The 17,857-nt window shown below is 34.0% G+C and overlaps 2 protein-coding genes across 2 annotated transcripts in view; both read left to right on the plus strand.

Moving 5' to 3' along the window:
- The first annotated feature begins 72 nt into the window (after positions 1–72).
- LOC144350116 (E3 ubiquitin-protein ligase RBX1) lies at positions 73–4,213 on the plus strand. Its single transcript, XM_085498611.1, has 5 exons — positions 73–166; positions 1,459–1,537; positions 1,828–1,898; positions 2,927–3,012; positions 3,686–4,213. The coding sequence occupies exons 1-5, from the start codon at positions 92–94 to the stop codon at positions 3,696–3,698; spliced, it is 324 nt and encodes a 107-aa protein (XP_085354737.1). The 5' UTR covers positions 73–91; the 3' UTR covers positions 3,699–4,213.
- A 1,028-nt stretch (positions 4,214–5,241) lies between these two features.
- Positions 5,242–17,857, plus strand: part of LOC100374620 (uncharacterized) — a 36,579-nt gene continuing 23,963 nt past the window's right edge. Inside the window, exons 1-3 of the mRNA XM_006815358.3 lie at positions 5,242–5,360; positions 11,702–11,859; positions 13,430–13,509. Coding sequence (XP_006815421.1) covers positions 5,296–5,360; positions 11,702–11,859; positions 13,430–13,509 — 303 coding nt within the window. The 5' untranslated portion in view covers positions 5,242–5,295. The remainder of the gene's footprint in view (positions 5,361–11,701; positions 11,860–13,429; positions 13,510–17,857) is intronic.

Raw genomic sequence — 17,857 nt, forward strand, 5'->3', positions numbered from 1 at the left:
TTAGATTTTAACTGAGCTTCTTCAAAAATAATTTACACATGGTCTGTATGCGCCTTAACTTAGGTAGCCTTAACTGAGGTAATTTCCAAACATGGCCGCAATGGATGTCGATCCACCGAGTACCTCTACATCAAAAAGCGATAAAAAACGCTTCGAAGTTAAAAAGGTGAGAATTTCTTGTCCAAGGGTATAGACATGCCATTTGCGTGGATATTGAGTTGACGTGATGATCTTTATATTATTTTCGTCGACGTTTTTTCAACTATGATTTGTAAAATAACGTCGGTTCCTTATAAATAGGTTCGTTTTCCGTTGTGAAAACATTCTTTGGGGTGATACCGTGACATAAAGATACATGTGCAAGTATTCAAAATTGCCTGGTTTAATGACCTGTTTTTGAATTGCCAAATATGGGTAACAGATACAATTTATAAATTGGAAACGTGAAAAACTGTTTGTCATTGTCTTTGCCACTGCTTGATTTTTTTATTTTGGAAATCGCGCCCTCAAGTTATTTCGTTTGAAATGATATGTAAAAACACCCAAAAAAAATGTGGAATGTTGAAATTAAAGCGATGTGCACAACATATGTAAAATACATTGTTTGTTTACATGAAATTCAAGCACGTGCTGTGTGACGACCATCACACTTTAAATAAGTAATATACTGTTTGATAGTATATTCCTTAGGGCCCCTCACCCATAATGCTGCAACTCCAGTACCCCTTCTAAATTTCAATTGTATAATATACCTCACTTTCAGTCACTTATAATTAATTTGAGGGGCATATTTAATTTGGGGGCTGGAGCGTTAGGGTTCAGGTTAGGAGTCAGGGGGCCTTAAGGAATTCTTTCTGATAACAAAAATTGTCAAAAAGTGTTTTGACAATAACCTCATACATCTAGCACCAAAAAATAATAAAATTTGTTGTTCAGCACGCGTTTGAAAACGTATATATGGAGTAAACTATTTCGCAAATAATGACGTGATCCAGGTTATTGATGTCACATTAAAATACTTTTCTTTGTTTTCATCTCACACTATATGGGATTAGAATCCTGTCACTCTTGCAAACTATTGTACAATGCAAAACATTTAATCTCCCATCAAAATATGTCTACAAGCTGGAAAATAATATAACATCATAAAGTTATCTAAAGATACTGTAAAGTATGTGCTCACTGTACTGCCTTTGTGCATACTTTTTGGTATTCTTGTGATAACCTCATTATAATGATGATTTAAAGTTTATTTCATAAAGCAAGTAGGACTAATCTGTATGGAAGACCTTTTGTTCAGACACCAATGTACAGACCATTGGGCTAGTATTTTGGTGTACTGGATCTCATTGTATCTGCATCTTTATCACTGATGGGGATGTAAACTTCTCCAACAATTATTGTCTGGCAATTAGAATATGTGCAGTAATTTCCATTCACTTTTACTTTTCTTATTAGTGGAATGCAGTAGCACTATGGGCCTGGGATATTGTTGTTGATAACTGTGCCATTTGTAGGAATCATATCATGGATCTTTGTAAGTATCATCTGAAAACATGACAATATCAAGTCAAACACAGTAATATATGCAGTACAGTATAAATTGCTTCAACAACATTTTTTACTTGATTTTATTCATAAAATTATTAGGCCTATAATTATAATTTTTTTTTTCTTGTTTGGCTACCGAAATACCAAGTCTATTTGTTATCTAGCCTGAAATGAAATGGCCCTTTATCAGCCATCATCAGACAACTGTTTATGTACATGTAATAGCAATATGCTCCCTGGTAATTTTACTTGACTTACTGTTATTACATAATCTAGGTATTGAGTGTCAAGCAAACCAAGCATCTGCCACCTCTGAAGAATGCACAGTAGCATGGGGAGTTTGTAATGTAAGTATAACATATTTCTGTGTGTAGGACACAATGAGTTCATGTTATCTTCTAAATAAAACGTTTGTGCATTGCCCAGTTTGACCCTAGTTAAACAGAAAGGAGTTTTCTTTATTTCATATAATTTATTCAAAATAAATTTTATTTTTTGGTTCAATTTAATTGATACCTTTAAACATTTCATCAAATTATACTTGATGCTTTACTATCAATGTAACTCTAAATTAGTTCTTTGTCAGGAATTTTGCTTCCCTAACTTCAAAGTCAGGCATACCCAGTTATTCAATGCCCTACTTTCCTTACACATCAGTTACAAAAAATTTCAAAATCATACACATTGTTAGGACTATGGACTTGTAATTTAACCTCCGTCAGTCCCTGAATCTGTTTGCATTTCTAACTCAGACATGCCTGGCCTAATTCATTCAAACTTCATTCACACATTGCATATCATATCATTCATGGGCACAAGCATTCGTTTCATGATTCATTTCAAGATATCCTTGATACACGTTCCTTTTTCCAGATTTTATTTAAAATGGATAACTTTTACATTTTGCTTATGGAAGCATATTGCTAACATGGCAGGACTGAATGTTCAAAATTTACATATGCATTTGTTTCAGAATGTGATTCAAGATGGCTGATAGTCATTGTCATGCTAAAATTCATTATGAATGTCATGAAAAGAACAAAGATAGGAATCACACAAATAAACTGACTCCACTTTGTATCATGTCTGTCAAATGAGTGTAAATTATTTGGCACTAACGTTGAGTCACTTAAAACTGAACAGGGACTTGTACATTGACAATGACTTGTTTAATAATTAATTATAATTATATTTCATGTTACAATATAGCTTGAAAAGTATGTTTCTCTTGAATTAAATAAGTCAAAATAATCATGCATTAATCAGTGACTGGTAACATTATGTACTGAAGTATGTCCATGTTAGTTCAACATTTTTCCTCTAATATAATATTTTCATGTACACACATATATCCTCTGTGTTATTTATTTTGCAGCATGCTTTCCATTTCCATTGTATATCACGGTGGTTGAAAACCAGACAAGTTTGTCCCCTTGATAACAGAGAATGGGAATTTCAAAAGTAAGTTATCATTACATGCAGTATATTACAAGTTACAAGCATAATATGTCTCTGGTTGTCAATTGTTGCAATTTGACATTATTTGTTTCTTGATTTAGTTTATTATAAATTAATGGTGTGATTAAGCAGGGATTTTTTTAAACAAGGGAACAGGGGCGCAGCGCCCTCATGCCATGGCCATGCATCCCCTTACGCTGGGGAGCAGATCCTCTGGCAACCATAAATTCTGATCGACCAGGGATCAGATGTTACCACAGTCTTCAACTGTGACCTGTCTGATAGTAATTTTGGCCCCAAGGAAGCCATAGAATGTTCCATTTTAACTTAGAATTATCAAAAACTCCACAGCCTTGTAAGGAGAACCCTACCCCCCCCCCCTTGGTGGCATCGCTGAAGTGCAGTGCTTCCTCTTGCAGTTTTTTCTCGAAAAAGGTAGTTTTATCTTCTACCTTGCCTGTTTTAATTGGTTTTAGGCAACATCGATGGGCCATTACTAATGACATAAATGTATTCTTGATTTAATTTAAATAGCGCCCTCTTTAGTGAAACATATGTTTGTCATTTTCAAAAGTTATTTCAATTACAAATAAATTACACACTGTTGGCTCAGTAGTATAATTTGTATAGTTCAGTATTGAGGTAATTTTGTAACACTTTGTTTTTTGTTTTTCAGATATGGTCACTAAAACTGTTCCCGTTTGCCTGTGTTGTACATCTCCAGAAACTTGTTTATTTTTTATTTTGATCAAGACTGTTGCTGTCAACATTATCTCACATATAACTAAGTTCCTGTTTTGTGCCCTGCTCAACATTCAAAATTCATTCTGGGTTGCCTAGTGATGCCAAAAAAACATTTTCTGATCCTGTAATGAAAACAAATGGTGCAGTTATGTTTTTATTTTAAATTGCTATGAAAATCATGCTTTTCTTTCAGTTTTAGAATTTGTGAAACAAAATGTGACATTCTCTTTTCAAACTGAAATGCACGATGGCTAGAGACATTTTTTTCCTTAGATGAAAAGACATGCGCATGTGTCTAAAAAATAAAATTATCTACCATGTGTGGAGTACTGAACGTACAGTTTATCTGTAATGGCTCTGAATAGTGTTACTGAGATCTTATCAATACTAGTATGTAACATTGTTATGTCAACATTCTATAGTTTACATATTGGAATATTATACTTACCATATTATATTATTATGATAAAGGTCTTTTGTCTTGTAATGTAAGTGAATAACACTGACCTACTTTTAGTGTAAAACCTTGATGTGGTTTGCCAAAGGTGATGATCATTAGCTAATCAGTAATCATATGTCAGGGTCGAGGATGGCTTATGACCAGAATTAGAATAATATTCCAACCGTGTATGTAGCTGACAATACAATATGGTTCTGTTCTTGTGTTGTATCTAGCATCCTGCACCCAACCTTGGGAAAATTGATATTGTATTGTGTTCAACCAATCAGCAGCTTTCTTACAAACACACATGCAGAATAATGTAGTGAGACATTCTCTCAATGGATGATGTATCATGTCAGTCGTGCTTCTCCCTTTTTCCTTTTTCCCCGTCTCAAGACAATATATTGCATGTTTTTTTCTTGTTTTGCATTTACTTAATGCTTTGTATCTTTCTTGTACATGATGAAAAGTTTACAAATAAAATTGTGCTCATAAATTTGAATGTGTTAAAGTGACTCTTTCAAGCAGGACATACCTAGGATGATTTTATTTCTTAGATGAAAGCATTGACCAGAGGGTCTATGATGAAAGTAACAAACCCTTGTAGTTCTAGACTAGCTTTGGAAGGAGGTTGAAACGCGAGACAAATTCTTTGAGCCAAATCACATAATCTATGTCATAAATGCTGAGCATTTTTTTCTCTTGACACAAAATTTAGGTTTGGCCATTTGTAACCGAGAGGAACTTTTTGTTTACGCTCTTGAGATCGAAAGTATCACAAATCAGGTCAGAATTGTTTTTTTTAATTTGCGTTCGAAGGAGGCGGCATGACGACCACAGCCTTTGAATTTTTTCCACTATTTTTGTCCATGTAAGTGAAGGATAATTATCATGGAAATAGTAAACTGTTGCCTGTCATAGAACTTCGTGCTTGCGCTCGTGACTTCATGAATTGATTAGCCCCTGGGCGCTGTATACTCGGGAGTTCCTGTTCCAGTCATTATAAACTGGGTTAAATGCCACGGCAAAGGTTACCGCGCATGAGCAGATGAGTCTAAAATAGACTACTCAAAAGCAGAAGGTGAGAAACGCCTGAGAATATGAACGAAGTTGCTAAAAAACGTCGTATTGCTGGCGATGAACCGATGGAACCTATTCGTGACAGGTAAATAGCTATTGTACCACTGTTATTGTGTAAACAGATATGCGATCACGTAGTTGCGGCAGTGAACGTCGTGTTATGTGTTACAGCGCCGCCATCAAACAGGAAATCAACATGTTGACAGTTCAATTTTACGAATCGTAATCCAAAAATCGTAACATTACTGTAACGTTTATTTGAGATCGCACAGCAGGGCTTTATTTATATATTAACCAATTCGAAATTGTTACAAGTGGTGTCTTAAAACGCATCATACACGATGCATATGTTATGCATCGCAAAGTTTAAATTGACCTAGTTTTAGAATGACGAAGGCCAAAACATTCTGTTTTGCATATGTATTAATATATACTCATAATAATAATAATAATAATAATAATAATAATAATAATAATAAACAAAAACAGTGTATGATAATTCAGTCCTGAATAATTACTGATAATTACTCTCCAGATATAATGCTGATATTATTAAATACATTTGTTTTAAATAATATTGCTAAGATCGTTGGTGAATAGCGATCATGTGACTGTGGAACTCCTGAGCTAGTTGTAAACAAAATCACAAATGCACATTGTTGTACTGGAAAGAGATTGGTATAATACAGGAATAATAGTTGTGTCGTACTGTATATCAGTCAATGCAATATAAATAATAATAATATTACTTTCTGTGATTTAAAAATTGTGCTCTTCAAATATTTTGCTAATATACTGTGGAATACTTTATTTTCGCTGGAATTAATTTTCGCTGAAAAGGCTTTTTGGACGTTTTGTATGGAATATATTTTCACTGATTTTTGATGAGTTTATATAGAAATATAGGAAAAAATGTATATTCGCTGGATTTTATTTTCACGGAATCATCCTTTCAGCGAAAATAAAGTATTCTACAGTATTATTCTCCATAATCTTTTTAAATATGGAATTCACATCCATTATATTTTTAAGGTTTAATGTTGTTTTATTGACAAAAATATCTTTTCTGTTGACCCTTTTATTCATGTCACACAAGTTTGTAATAAAGAAACTGAAAATTGCACTGCTTCCAATGCTCTGTCTAAGTCTATGCATAATTAAATTAATTATTTTTCAAAGATGGTCTCTGGTTTTCGGTTAAATTTTGGTTTATAGTTCTATTGAAACATTTAAAATTCCTCAGAAGAAATTCAAATCAAATGGTTACACTAACTACTAGTAGAACACATATTTAAAACATACAAATTTTACACGAATTACTAACTAAAGCACAACAATGGTTTTAAAAAAAAATACAAACTACAATTTAAAAAAAATAAATAAAAAAAAATAAATGTATTAATTATTGGTGGTGTACCTCTCCTTTACAATTTTTTGTTTATGGTTGCTCAGACGGAACCTACTTAGACATTCACGTGGTTCGGCATTCTTTATTTGGCTCAAGTAATTTTCTAAAATAAATTCATTTTTGAAATTTTTGTACATTCTGAGTTTATTCTTTCTGTTATTGTTATTTTGGTTATCATCAGTCCGTAATGTATGTTAATTTCCCTTTTCCAGTATAATTTATATTTTTTTTTTCAATTTCTAAACTTAATTTCTTGATTATAAGGTTATCACCTGATAACACTTGGTCGTAGAGCAGGTGTCATCATCAGTGTTCCCTAATATGCATAACTGACGTAACTAGTTGTGTTAATTCACTGGCATATCATTGACGCAATCGTACATTGATAAAGTGATCCATGGAATACAATTTACTATAGTTGCAAAATTTAATAGGTGTAAAAACGATATATAACCTTTTTCACGTTGCCCGTATCATCAAAGGTGGAAGGGAAAAGTATATTAAGGGAAAAATGTCTGTCGCCGTTGTCGTTGTTGTTGTTGTCATCATCGTCATTGATAATAATTCTTATTGTTTGCACAATAACTTTACTAATTCTATTCCACATTTTTTCAAACTTGATCACCTAATTCATCAGTATAAAATCTTCCCTTAGTGTGAACGACAGATGTCCTGTGTGAAAATGTCATGCAAAAATTGAGAAAATCTGATAAAATTTGTTGACTGTTTCTACTTGACTGATCACTGGTGATACACATTCAAAGGTCACTGATCTCAGTGGAAATATGCACTGTTGCATGTGTTCAATGAAGCAAATCATTTATCTTGTAATAATATCGTTGGTAATGTATCTCCCAAATCCCATGGGAATGCTAGACTGGGTTTCAAAACCAACTCATGGAGAGAGTTGTTGCACAGTCTGATACACATTCGCAAACCTACCAATAAAATTTAACAGAAAACAAGATGTCAGATAATCAATATAAGCACTCCTATGAATTTGGTGCCAAACTTTTGATCAAGATCTGAAGCCAATAGAAAATCTTAGTTTAGTCTAAGTTGTTAAAACAAAAAGCAAAATGTTGCATCCACATTTTGAAAGGAAAATATGTACCGGGTATTCTGTATTTGACAAACAGTTTTTTGTTAAAGTATATAACTTTTGAAAATCAAAACTCACAGGAATTTGTTCCAGCTATAGGAACTAACTATTTGCATTATTTGGCAATTCAACATCTGTCTATTGTCATATGCTATGTCAACTCTGATTAGCTGTATGCTTTACATGCATTTCAATCACTATTTGAGTTGATTTGCATACAAAGCAGAACTTGCAACATAATAGTTATTTCTAGACAGCATTTTTTTTTTACTTTTCAAATAATACAGTAGTCCCACAAGTGAATCAATAATTTTCGACAGATACCTGTACAAAATACTTGGGCATAATCCAGCTAAGATTTTCTGTTATCTTGCATGTTTTATCAATCTATTCACCTCTAAATGCAGCACTTTTTTTCCCCGAGATGAGGCATTTGTTTTTATACTAAAATATCTGAATTACTTTGAATAAATTAGGCACCAATGTTTTTGTAAGATATTTACATCTATCAAGGACAATCAGTAGACTGCTTTCCCACTGTTATTTCAATCCTAAAACTTGTGTCAATTCAAAATTAATGCACATTCAATTGAAAACAAACTATGATAAAGGAAATAATATTATCGTAAAATTCCTAATTGAGGTCGTGGCTTATAATTAAATTTTGGAATGGGTGGTAATTTGAACACATTGTACCATCCGGCATTTTGATTGGTTAATTAGCGACTTGACTCAACTTTTTTCTTTTGTGCATCAATAACTTACAGAGAGAGTCACATACAATGTGTTTTTTTATTTGAACACCAACCTCTCTAGTAGTCAACAAGTTGACTCAATTTTATTTTGGGTAATTTTGAAGTAATTGTTATCTAGTCTCAAATTCTCTTATTACTGTGATAAAAATAGTACTGTTGCATTGTTTTTCATTGATAATACGTAAAATGACAACATTTAACATGATATCAGCAAGGATATTTCACGCTGAACGTCACAACTGTGAACAGTATTCACCATAGTCATATGATAAAGAAATCAGGAAATTAATCAAAAGTGAATAGAAAATAGCAAGCTGAATAATTATTTATTTGAAATACCAAATTTAGTCTATTAAAAACACATTTTCATCAAAGTGTACATATGCTGAAAATTGCATATATTGTATGCTGGATCAGTAAAATGACTAATTTTGACCATATTAAATGAGGTGAAAATTACATATCGGGGAAATTAGTTATTAGGGCAAATAAAATGATTTTAACCAACATATTGGTACACTGACTGTTGTGGAATACTATCTATCATTATTCATATACAATGTGATAAAGATTGGTTGAGTGATCTCTATCATTTCAAATTTATAAATAGTTATTGTTTAATTTGCATGAAAGCTGTTCACATCTCTTTGCTGATCAATTGTATTAAAATCATCTGTTTATAGTCACATGACCATATTTTTTATGAACAAACATGTATTGCCCTTATATAAAAAAAGAGATATTAAAGATATTGGTAACTACATGTATAAGCCCATTTCTATTTTATCAATTTTGAATAAATGTCTCGAAAAATTTGTAAATAAACGTATTGTGATTTATTTAGATAAATTTAATATTTTGTATGAACATCAGTATCAATTTAGAGAAAAATATGGTTGCAGAATCTCTTTTATAAGTCTTATCCAGCATTTGCTTGATGAGATAGATATGGGACATCCCTCTAGTGGTATGTTCATAGACTTTTTAGCTCCGCTGTCGACTTTGTCGAGCGAAGCTTATCATATGAGTGATTGTCCGTCGTCGTCTGTGTCAATGTTTTACTATTTCTACTTCTTCTTGAAAACTACAAGTCTGAATGCTTTGATACTTGGTGTATATGTACCTTGGGTAGACCTCTCTTAGGTTTGTTCATTCCATGATGATATCTTCAATTCTCTAATTTTGGTGAAAATTTTTGTCATTTTTGGTAAAAAGTGTAAGGCTTCTTGTCTAAAGCTTTTGATAAAGTGAATCATGATATTTTTATTAGCTCCGTTTTGACTTTGAGTGATTGTCCGTCGTCATTCGCATGAACTTTGTACTTTTTCAACTTTTTTTTGAAAACTACAAGCGTTATTGCTTTAATAATTGGTGTATATGTACCTTGGGTAAACCTCAATTGAATTTGTTCATTTAATGATGATATCTTTAATTCTCTAATGTTGGTGAATATTCTTGTCATTTTTGATAAAAAGTGATATTTTTGACTTCTTTGTTAATAATCGCAAGTCTGATTGCTTTTATATTATACATAAAGGTACTACATGTGGACCTCACTCAGATTTGTTCACTAAGATGCTCTGTGACATCACTAAGAGCTTCAGTGGCATCACTAAAAGGCTCAGGAATAAGCCATATACATGTTTAGTTCACGGTTAAATTATGTGCTTACACATTAATTAACCAATTTATTGGTGTTCTACAGGTATCTTGAGTACCACTTATTACTTCAGGGTAATGTATATTAATTACCCTTCTTGTATAAATGGGGTCATGTGACCTCATTATTATGCATAAGTGTAATATCTCAAGACTGTTGCAGACAAGGACATGCGGCTGGTGCTATAATGGAGAATTTGAAAAGAGATACATGTACATGTAAGATCATATGTAGTCATCGACCTCATTATCTTGCATGTTGTATGTGTTCAATGAAGTAAATCATTTATCTTGTAATAATATTGGTAATGTATCTCCCATGGGAATACTAGACTGGGTTTCAATGTCAACTGATGGAGAGAATTGTTGCACAGTCTAATACACATTTGCAAACATATTAATAAAATACATAAACTAGCTTAACAGAAAACAAGATATCAGATAATAGATATAAGCACTCCTATGATTAACCCTTTGGGTGCCAAGCTTTTGATCATGTCTGTTTAGTCAAAAGTTATCAAAACAAAATGCAAAAATACATAAAGAAAATTGTACTCAAATACATGTATTCTGTATTTGACATACATTTCATTAGTCAAAATTTTTCTTTGTCAAAGTACAGTATTAAAGTTGTGAAAATCAAAATTCACAGGAATTTGTTTCAGCTATTAAAACACAATTATAGAGATTTTATAATAGTAATTTAAAAACACACTTCAAAAACATAAATCACAGTAAGTGCTTAGGGATATCCCCTCTTTGTACTTATAGAAATATTTATAGTATCCAATTGTCTCTTTGTTGGCTGAACACTCTAAATTCATATTTATTAAACTTATAGGCATCAAAAATTAATGATTTACTGACACAAATATGAACTGTTTCTGATCATTATATTCATTGTGCGATGACTGTATTACTTGAAAAGTAAAAAGTGCCCTCTATTTATAACTACATCATGAATAAGACAATGCATACAACTACAATTTTTCATCCTGTTCAGCCAACTGGAAATTATGTCTCTTAAAGTAATTAAAACATTTTCCTATAATAGTTTTAGTGCAAATGAAATTGTCTGTAGGTAGTGGTCAAAATTGTTGACTGAAAATGAGTTTTATGAGTTTATTTTTGAATGATGACAAAAGTTCACTTTGGCATTCAAAGCTTTAATGAAATGATGAGCAGATATCAAACATGTCTGTCTAGTATGTTGATTGAAAAATACATAATGTATAGCTTTAATGAAATGATGAGCAGATATCAAACATGTCTGTCTAGTATGTTGATTGAAAAATGCATAATGTTTACTTATCGCAGTTTATAGTGTTAATCATCTACAAATTAATTTACCCAGCCATGTGACTTCAAGGGCATTTATTCATTATTTTTATCTCATACTGACCATCGCTGGTGTCGCCAGACGAGATAAAACAGGTTTGTTTATCTTGTCTTGGCTGTACCCATTTCTTGTGTGACCTCTATTATCTGTTGTGTCTTATCAGAACCAATCGCAATCTGAGCGATAAGTTGCGAAGAGATCGGTTCAACTCGTACATCAGTGAGTTAGGAGAGCTTATAGCACCAGCAACACCAAACATCAAACGGCGAGAAAAAATCAGCGTTCTGAAGCTAGCAGTGAACTGTCTGCAGTTACACCACGGTAAGTCAAAAATCAGTGTTCTAAACCAGATATCGGCAGTTACCATGGTAATTATATCTTTAATTAACTAATTTTGGTAAAAAGTGATATTTTCGACTTCTTGTTAAAAACCGCAAGTCCAATTGCTTTGATACTACATCTATAGGTACTACATGTGGACCTCTCTCAGATTTGTTCATTTTGTAGTGATATCTTTAATTCTATAATTTTGGTGATTATTTTTGTAATTTTTGGTAAAAAGTGATATTTTTGACTTCTTGTTGAAAACCGCAAGTCCAATTGCTTTGATATTATACATGTAGGTAGGTACTACATGTGGACTTCTCTCAGATTTGTTCATTTTGTAATGATATCTTCAATTCTCTAATTTTGGTGAATATTTTTGTCATTTTTGGTGAAAAGAGATATTTTTGAATTCTTGTTAAAAATAGTAAGTCCGATTGCTGCGATACTATACATATTGTTCATTTTCTAATGATATCTTTTGTTCTTTAATTGAAATGTGCATTGATAACAATCTGTTAAATTTCAATAACTATCATATTCAGTAAAAACATTTGAAACAATTCAAACAATTTAGGGCTCACCATGATGTATTATAAATCCTGGTTGATTTTATGACAATAAAAATCAACTGTGTACAATAAATACTGGATAGATTTAATTCATTGTATTTAGCTAGGTCAGTTGTAATAATTTGTTTTTTACCTCGCTTTACTGGTGCTCCTGGCAATTGTTTTAAAGAACAAAAGCTACAGTGTTGTCATATCATCAACAGATCTGATAAGTTTATGGTTGAAATCAATGCATAATAATTATCTAATTTGCATAAATTAGCCATAGTTAACTGTTCTGCAGATATGTCATAGATGGTCAGGGATAATCCATGAACTTGACTTGTTTTTAGTTACAACCTGCACGTAGATCATGGACATGTACTAATCAAATTTGCATAATTGATTGCAATACCTGTTGGCACATTGATCAGCCAAGTTTATCGATTATATCTAATAAGGATTACACAACTGTTCTTCTTCCACAGCAGATTCTCAATTTTATGATCATAGTTCAGTAGTGTAATTCAGTTTAAAAATTAACACTGTGCATTGTACATGCAAGAAGTGACATACAGTGTACATGGTGAAATTAAATTGATGAACTAGATGTTATGGGGTGTAGTTGGAGGTCACTGATAAATATATAGTGTATGACCTTCATGTGACATCCACTTTTTGACAATTGTGTCGGCACACTGAATTGATCCAACGACAGTGCAGGACAAATGAACTGGCAGAATTTTAAAGGGTGAATTGCAAAAAATAAATCAAGAAAACGACAATGAGTGTTTTGGCACCTTTCATCAAAAAGAACATTATCATTCATTTTGTCTACAACTTTTATCAAAGACCTGTTGCTAATTATATCCATTTGATCCAGAATTAACAAATAAATTATAGAAAGTAGTAAGAGAAAATTTTGCAAAATTGTCACCAGCAATTTTGGCGAGAATAAGTATGGCCTCGTTGTTAATTCCTAACTTATTCATATTATATTGCTTTTAATTTTATAGACCTAAGACCAGTAAGGATGAAAGAAACGTGGCAAGCCCCATTTGTCACCGCTGACAACCTTGGAGTTGCATTATTAGAGGTATGATTAATTTATCTGATGGCTATTATAACATACCATTGTGTACATGGCTGTATTGTATATAACTTTATTACATTCAATTGACCAGCATTCAGATTGCTACTATATCTATACTTCAGTGAGTCAAATAGAGAAGCATGATATACATATAATACTATAAAACCATTTTAATGTTTTCCTATAATCTAATGTAAATCAAAGATGAAGAAAATGAAAAAAAGAAAATCAATCAATAAAATACAGTAAAAATTACCGGGGGTATATATGTTTAGGGTGTCTTAGCATTGTTTCCTACGGAAAGAATAATGATCTCAAAATTTTGACATAAAGTGCCTTACAATGCACTTTTTAATGTCTATGAGTATTACAAATCTTTGTTAGAAGAAGCCATTTTAAAAACATCAGCAATATAGAAACTCCCTCCTCATCTATCCTAAAAAGCCATTTTGCAGACATCAGCAATATGGAAACTCCCTCCTCATCTATCCTAAAAAGCCATTTTGCGGACATCAGCAGTATGAAAACTCTCTCCTCATCTATCCTAAAAAGCCATTTTGCAGACATCAGCAATATGGAAACTCCCTCCTCATCTATCCTAAAAAGCCATTTTGCGGACATCAGCAGTATGAAAACTCTCTCCTCATCTATCCTAAAAAGCCATTTTGCAGACATCAGCAACATGGAAACTCTCTCCTCATCTATCCTAAAAAGCCATTTTGCAGACAACAGCAACATGGAAACTCCCTCTTCATCTATCCTAAAAAGCCATTTTGCAGACATCAGCAGTATGGTAACTCCCTCCTCATCTATCCTAAAAAGCCATTTTGCGGACATCAGCAGTATGGAAACTCTCTCCTCATCTATCCTAAAAGCCATTTTGCAGACATCAGCAACATGGAAACTCCCTCCTCATCTATCCTAAAAAGCCATTTTGCAGACATCAGCAGTATGGTAACTCCCTCCTCATCCATCCTAAAAAGCCATTTTGCAGACATCAACATTATGGTAACTCCCTCCTCATCTATCCTAAAAAGCCATTTTGCAGACATCAGCAGTATGATAACTCCCTCCTCATCTATCCTAAAAAGCCATTTTGCAGACATCAGCAGTATGATAACTCCCTTCTCATCTATCCTAAAAAGCCATTTTGCAGACATCAGCAGTATGGTAACTCCCTCCTCATCTATCCAAAAAGCCATTTTGCAGACATCAGCAGTATGGTAACTCCCTCCTCATCTATTCTAAAAAGCCATTTTGCAGACATCAGCAGTATGGTAACTCCCTCCTCATCTATCCTAAAAAAAACATTTTGCAGACATCAGCTGTATGGTAACTCCCTCTTCATCTATCCTAAAAAGCCATTTTGCAGACATCAACATTATGGTAACTCCTTCTTCATCTATCCTAAAAAGCCATTTTGCAGACATCAGCAATATGGTAACTCCCTCCTCATCTATCCTAAAAAGCCATTTTGCAGACATCAACATTATGATAACTCCCTCCTCATCTATCCTAAAAAGCCATTTTGCAGACATCAGCAATATGGTAACTCCCTCCTCATCTATCCTAAAAAAACATTTTGCAGACATCAGCAGTATGGTAACTCCCTTCTCATCTATCCTAAAAAGCCTTTTTGCAGACATCAGCAATATGGTAACTCCCTCCTCATCTATCCTAAAAAGCCATTTTGCAGACATCAACATTATGGTAACTCCCTCCTCATCTATCCTAAGAAGCCATTTTGCAGACATCAGCAGTATGGTAACTCCCTTCTCATCTATCCTAAAAAGCCTTTTTGCAGACATCAACATTATGGTAACTCCCTCCTCATCTATCCTAAGAAGCCATTTTGCAGACATCAACATTATGGTAACTCCCTCCCCATCTATCCTAAGAAGCCATTTTGCAGGCGTCAGCAGTATGGTAACTCCCTAAAAAGCCATTTTGCAGACATCAGCAATATGGTAACTCCCTTCTCATCTATCTTGAAAAGCCATTTTGCAGACATCAGCAATATGGAAACTTCCTCCTCATCTATCATAAAAAGCCATTTTGCAGACATCAGCAATATGGAAACTCTCTCCTCATCTATCCTAAAAGCCATTTTGCAGACATCAGCAATATGGAAACTCTCTCCTCATCTATCCTAAAAAGCCATTTTGCAGACATCAGCAGTATGAAAACTCTCTCCTCATCTATCCTAAAAAGCCATTTTGCAGACATCAGCAACATCGAAACTCTCTCCTCATCTATCCTAAAACCCATTTTGCAGACATCAGCAATATGGAAACTCCCTCCTCATCTATCCTAAAAAGCCATTTTTCAGACATCAGCATCATGTTAACTCCCTCCTCATCTATCCTGAAAGCCATTTTGCAGACATCAGCAATATGGAAACTCTCTCCTCATCTATCCTAAAAGCCATTTTGCAGACATCAGCAATATGGAAACTCCCTCCTCATCTATTCTAAAAAGCCATTTTGCAGACATCAGCAATATGGAAACTCCCTCCTCATCTATTCTAAAAAGCCATTTTGCAGACATCAGCATTATGGTGTGAGCTTAACTTATTTTGCTCTACATTGGTTTGAAATCACTGTATACATAAAGATATCAGCATTCGTTTAATCACAGATTTCCAGATAGTACAGTATATCCAAGGGTGTATAAAATAAAGGTATGCAGCAAGGGTCATATACAGTGTAGATCACATTATGTTACACAGACAATCACAAAATTGTGTGAGAAAAGCATACAAATCTGGAAATATATTACCGTAATGCAAATGAGTGAGTCTATGAAAGAACTTGTTTGTATTTGTCTACATGAGGTTGCATTATATCTCTTTGTCCTGTTGGCTAGGTTGATAACCTTTCTCAATCACAATCAAACATCTCCAAGCGTCCATAGAAATAATTTTGGTTGATGCATGCATGAACCTGCACAGAATTGCATACCCATTACCATTGATATCTGAATTCTATTTTACCGTGATAAATTGCATCTCTGGCCAGTAACACGGAGAGTGTGGGTTCCTACAGTTGGCTGTCCACATAACCAAAAAATAAAAAGCTCCCATATATTGTTAGTTGGGAAAATAGCATTCAGTCAGAGGGACTGTTTTTCCTCTGTGTTAGTTCTACCCTTGTTGGGAATGAACATGGAATTCATAGTTCTAACCAGAGTATGCTGACTGTGCATTATGGGTGGAGTGCTGCTCAATGCAGACACTGTAGACACTCATTCATAGTTCTAACCAGTGTATGCTGACTGTGCATTATGGGTTGAGTACTGCTCAATGCAGACACTGTAGACACTCATTCATAGTTCTAACCAGTGTATGCTGACTGTGCATTATGGGTAGAGTACTGCTCAATGCAGACACTGTAGACACTCATTCATAGTTCTAACCAGTGTATGCTGACTGTGCATTATGGGTGGAGTGCTGCTCAATGCAGACACTGTAGACACTCATTCATAGTTCTAACCAGAGTATGCTGACTGTGCATTATGTGTGGAGTACTGCTCAATGCAGACACTGTAGACACTCATTCATAGTTCTAACCAGTGTATGCTGACTGTGCATTATGGGTAGAGTACTGCTCAATGCAGACACTGTAGACACTCATTCATAGTTCTAACTAGAGTATGCTGACTGTGCTTTATGGGTGGAGTGCTGCTCAATGCAGACACTGTAGACACTCATTCATAGTTCTAACCAGAGTATGCTGACTGTGCTTTATGGGTGGAGTGCTGCTTAATGCAGACACTGTAGACACTCATTCATAGTTCTAACCAGAGTATGCTGACTGTGCATTATGTGTGGAGTACTGCTCAATGCAGACACTGTAGACACTCATTCATAGTTCTAACCAGAGTATGCTGACTGTGCATTATGTGTGGAGTACTGCTCAATGCAGACACTGTAGACACTCATTCATAGTTCTAACCAGAGTATGCTGACTGTGCTTTATGGGTGGAGTACTGCTCAATGCAGACACTGTAGACACTCATTCATAGTTCTAACCAGAGTATGCTGACTGTGCATTATGGGTGGAGTGCTGCTCAATGCAGACACTGTAGACACTCATTCATAGTTCTAACCAGAGTATGCTGACTGTGCATTATGGGTGGAGTGCTGCTCAATGCAGACACTGTAGACACTCATTCATAGTTCTAACCAGAGTATGCTGACTGTGCATTATGGGTGGAGTGCTGCTCAATGCAGACACTGTAGACACTCATTCATAGTTTTAACCAGAGTATGCTGACTGTGCATTATGGGTGGAGTACTGCTCAATGCAGACATTGCAGACACTCGTTCATAGTTCTAACCAGAGTATGCTGA

The sequence above is a fragment of the Saccoglossus kowalevskii genome, chromosome 4, assembly GCF_978046115.1.
Source record: "Saccoglossus kowalevskii chromosome 4, keSacKowa6.1, whole genome shotgun sequence".
Lineage (NCBI taxonomy): Eukaryota > Metazoa > Hemichordata > Enteropneusta > Harrimaniidae > Saccoglossus > Saccoglossus kowalevskii.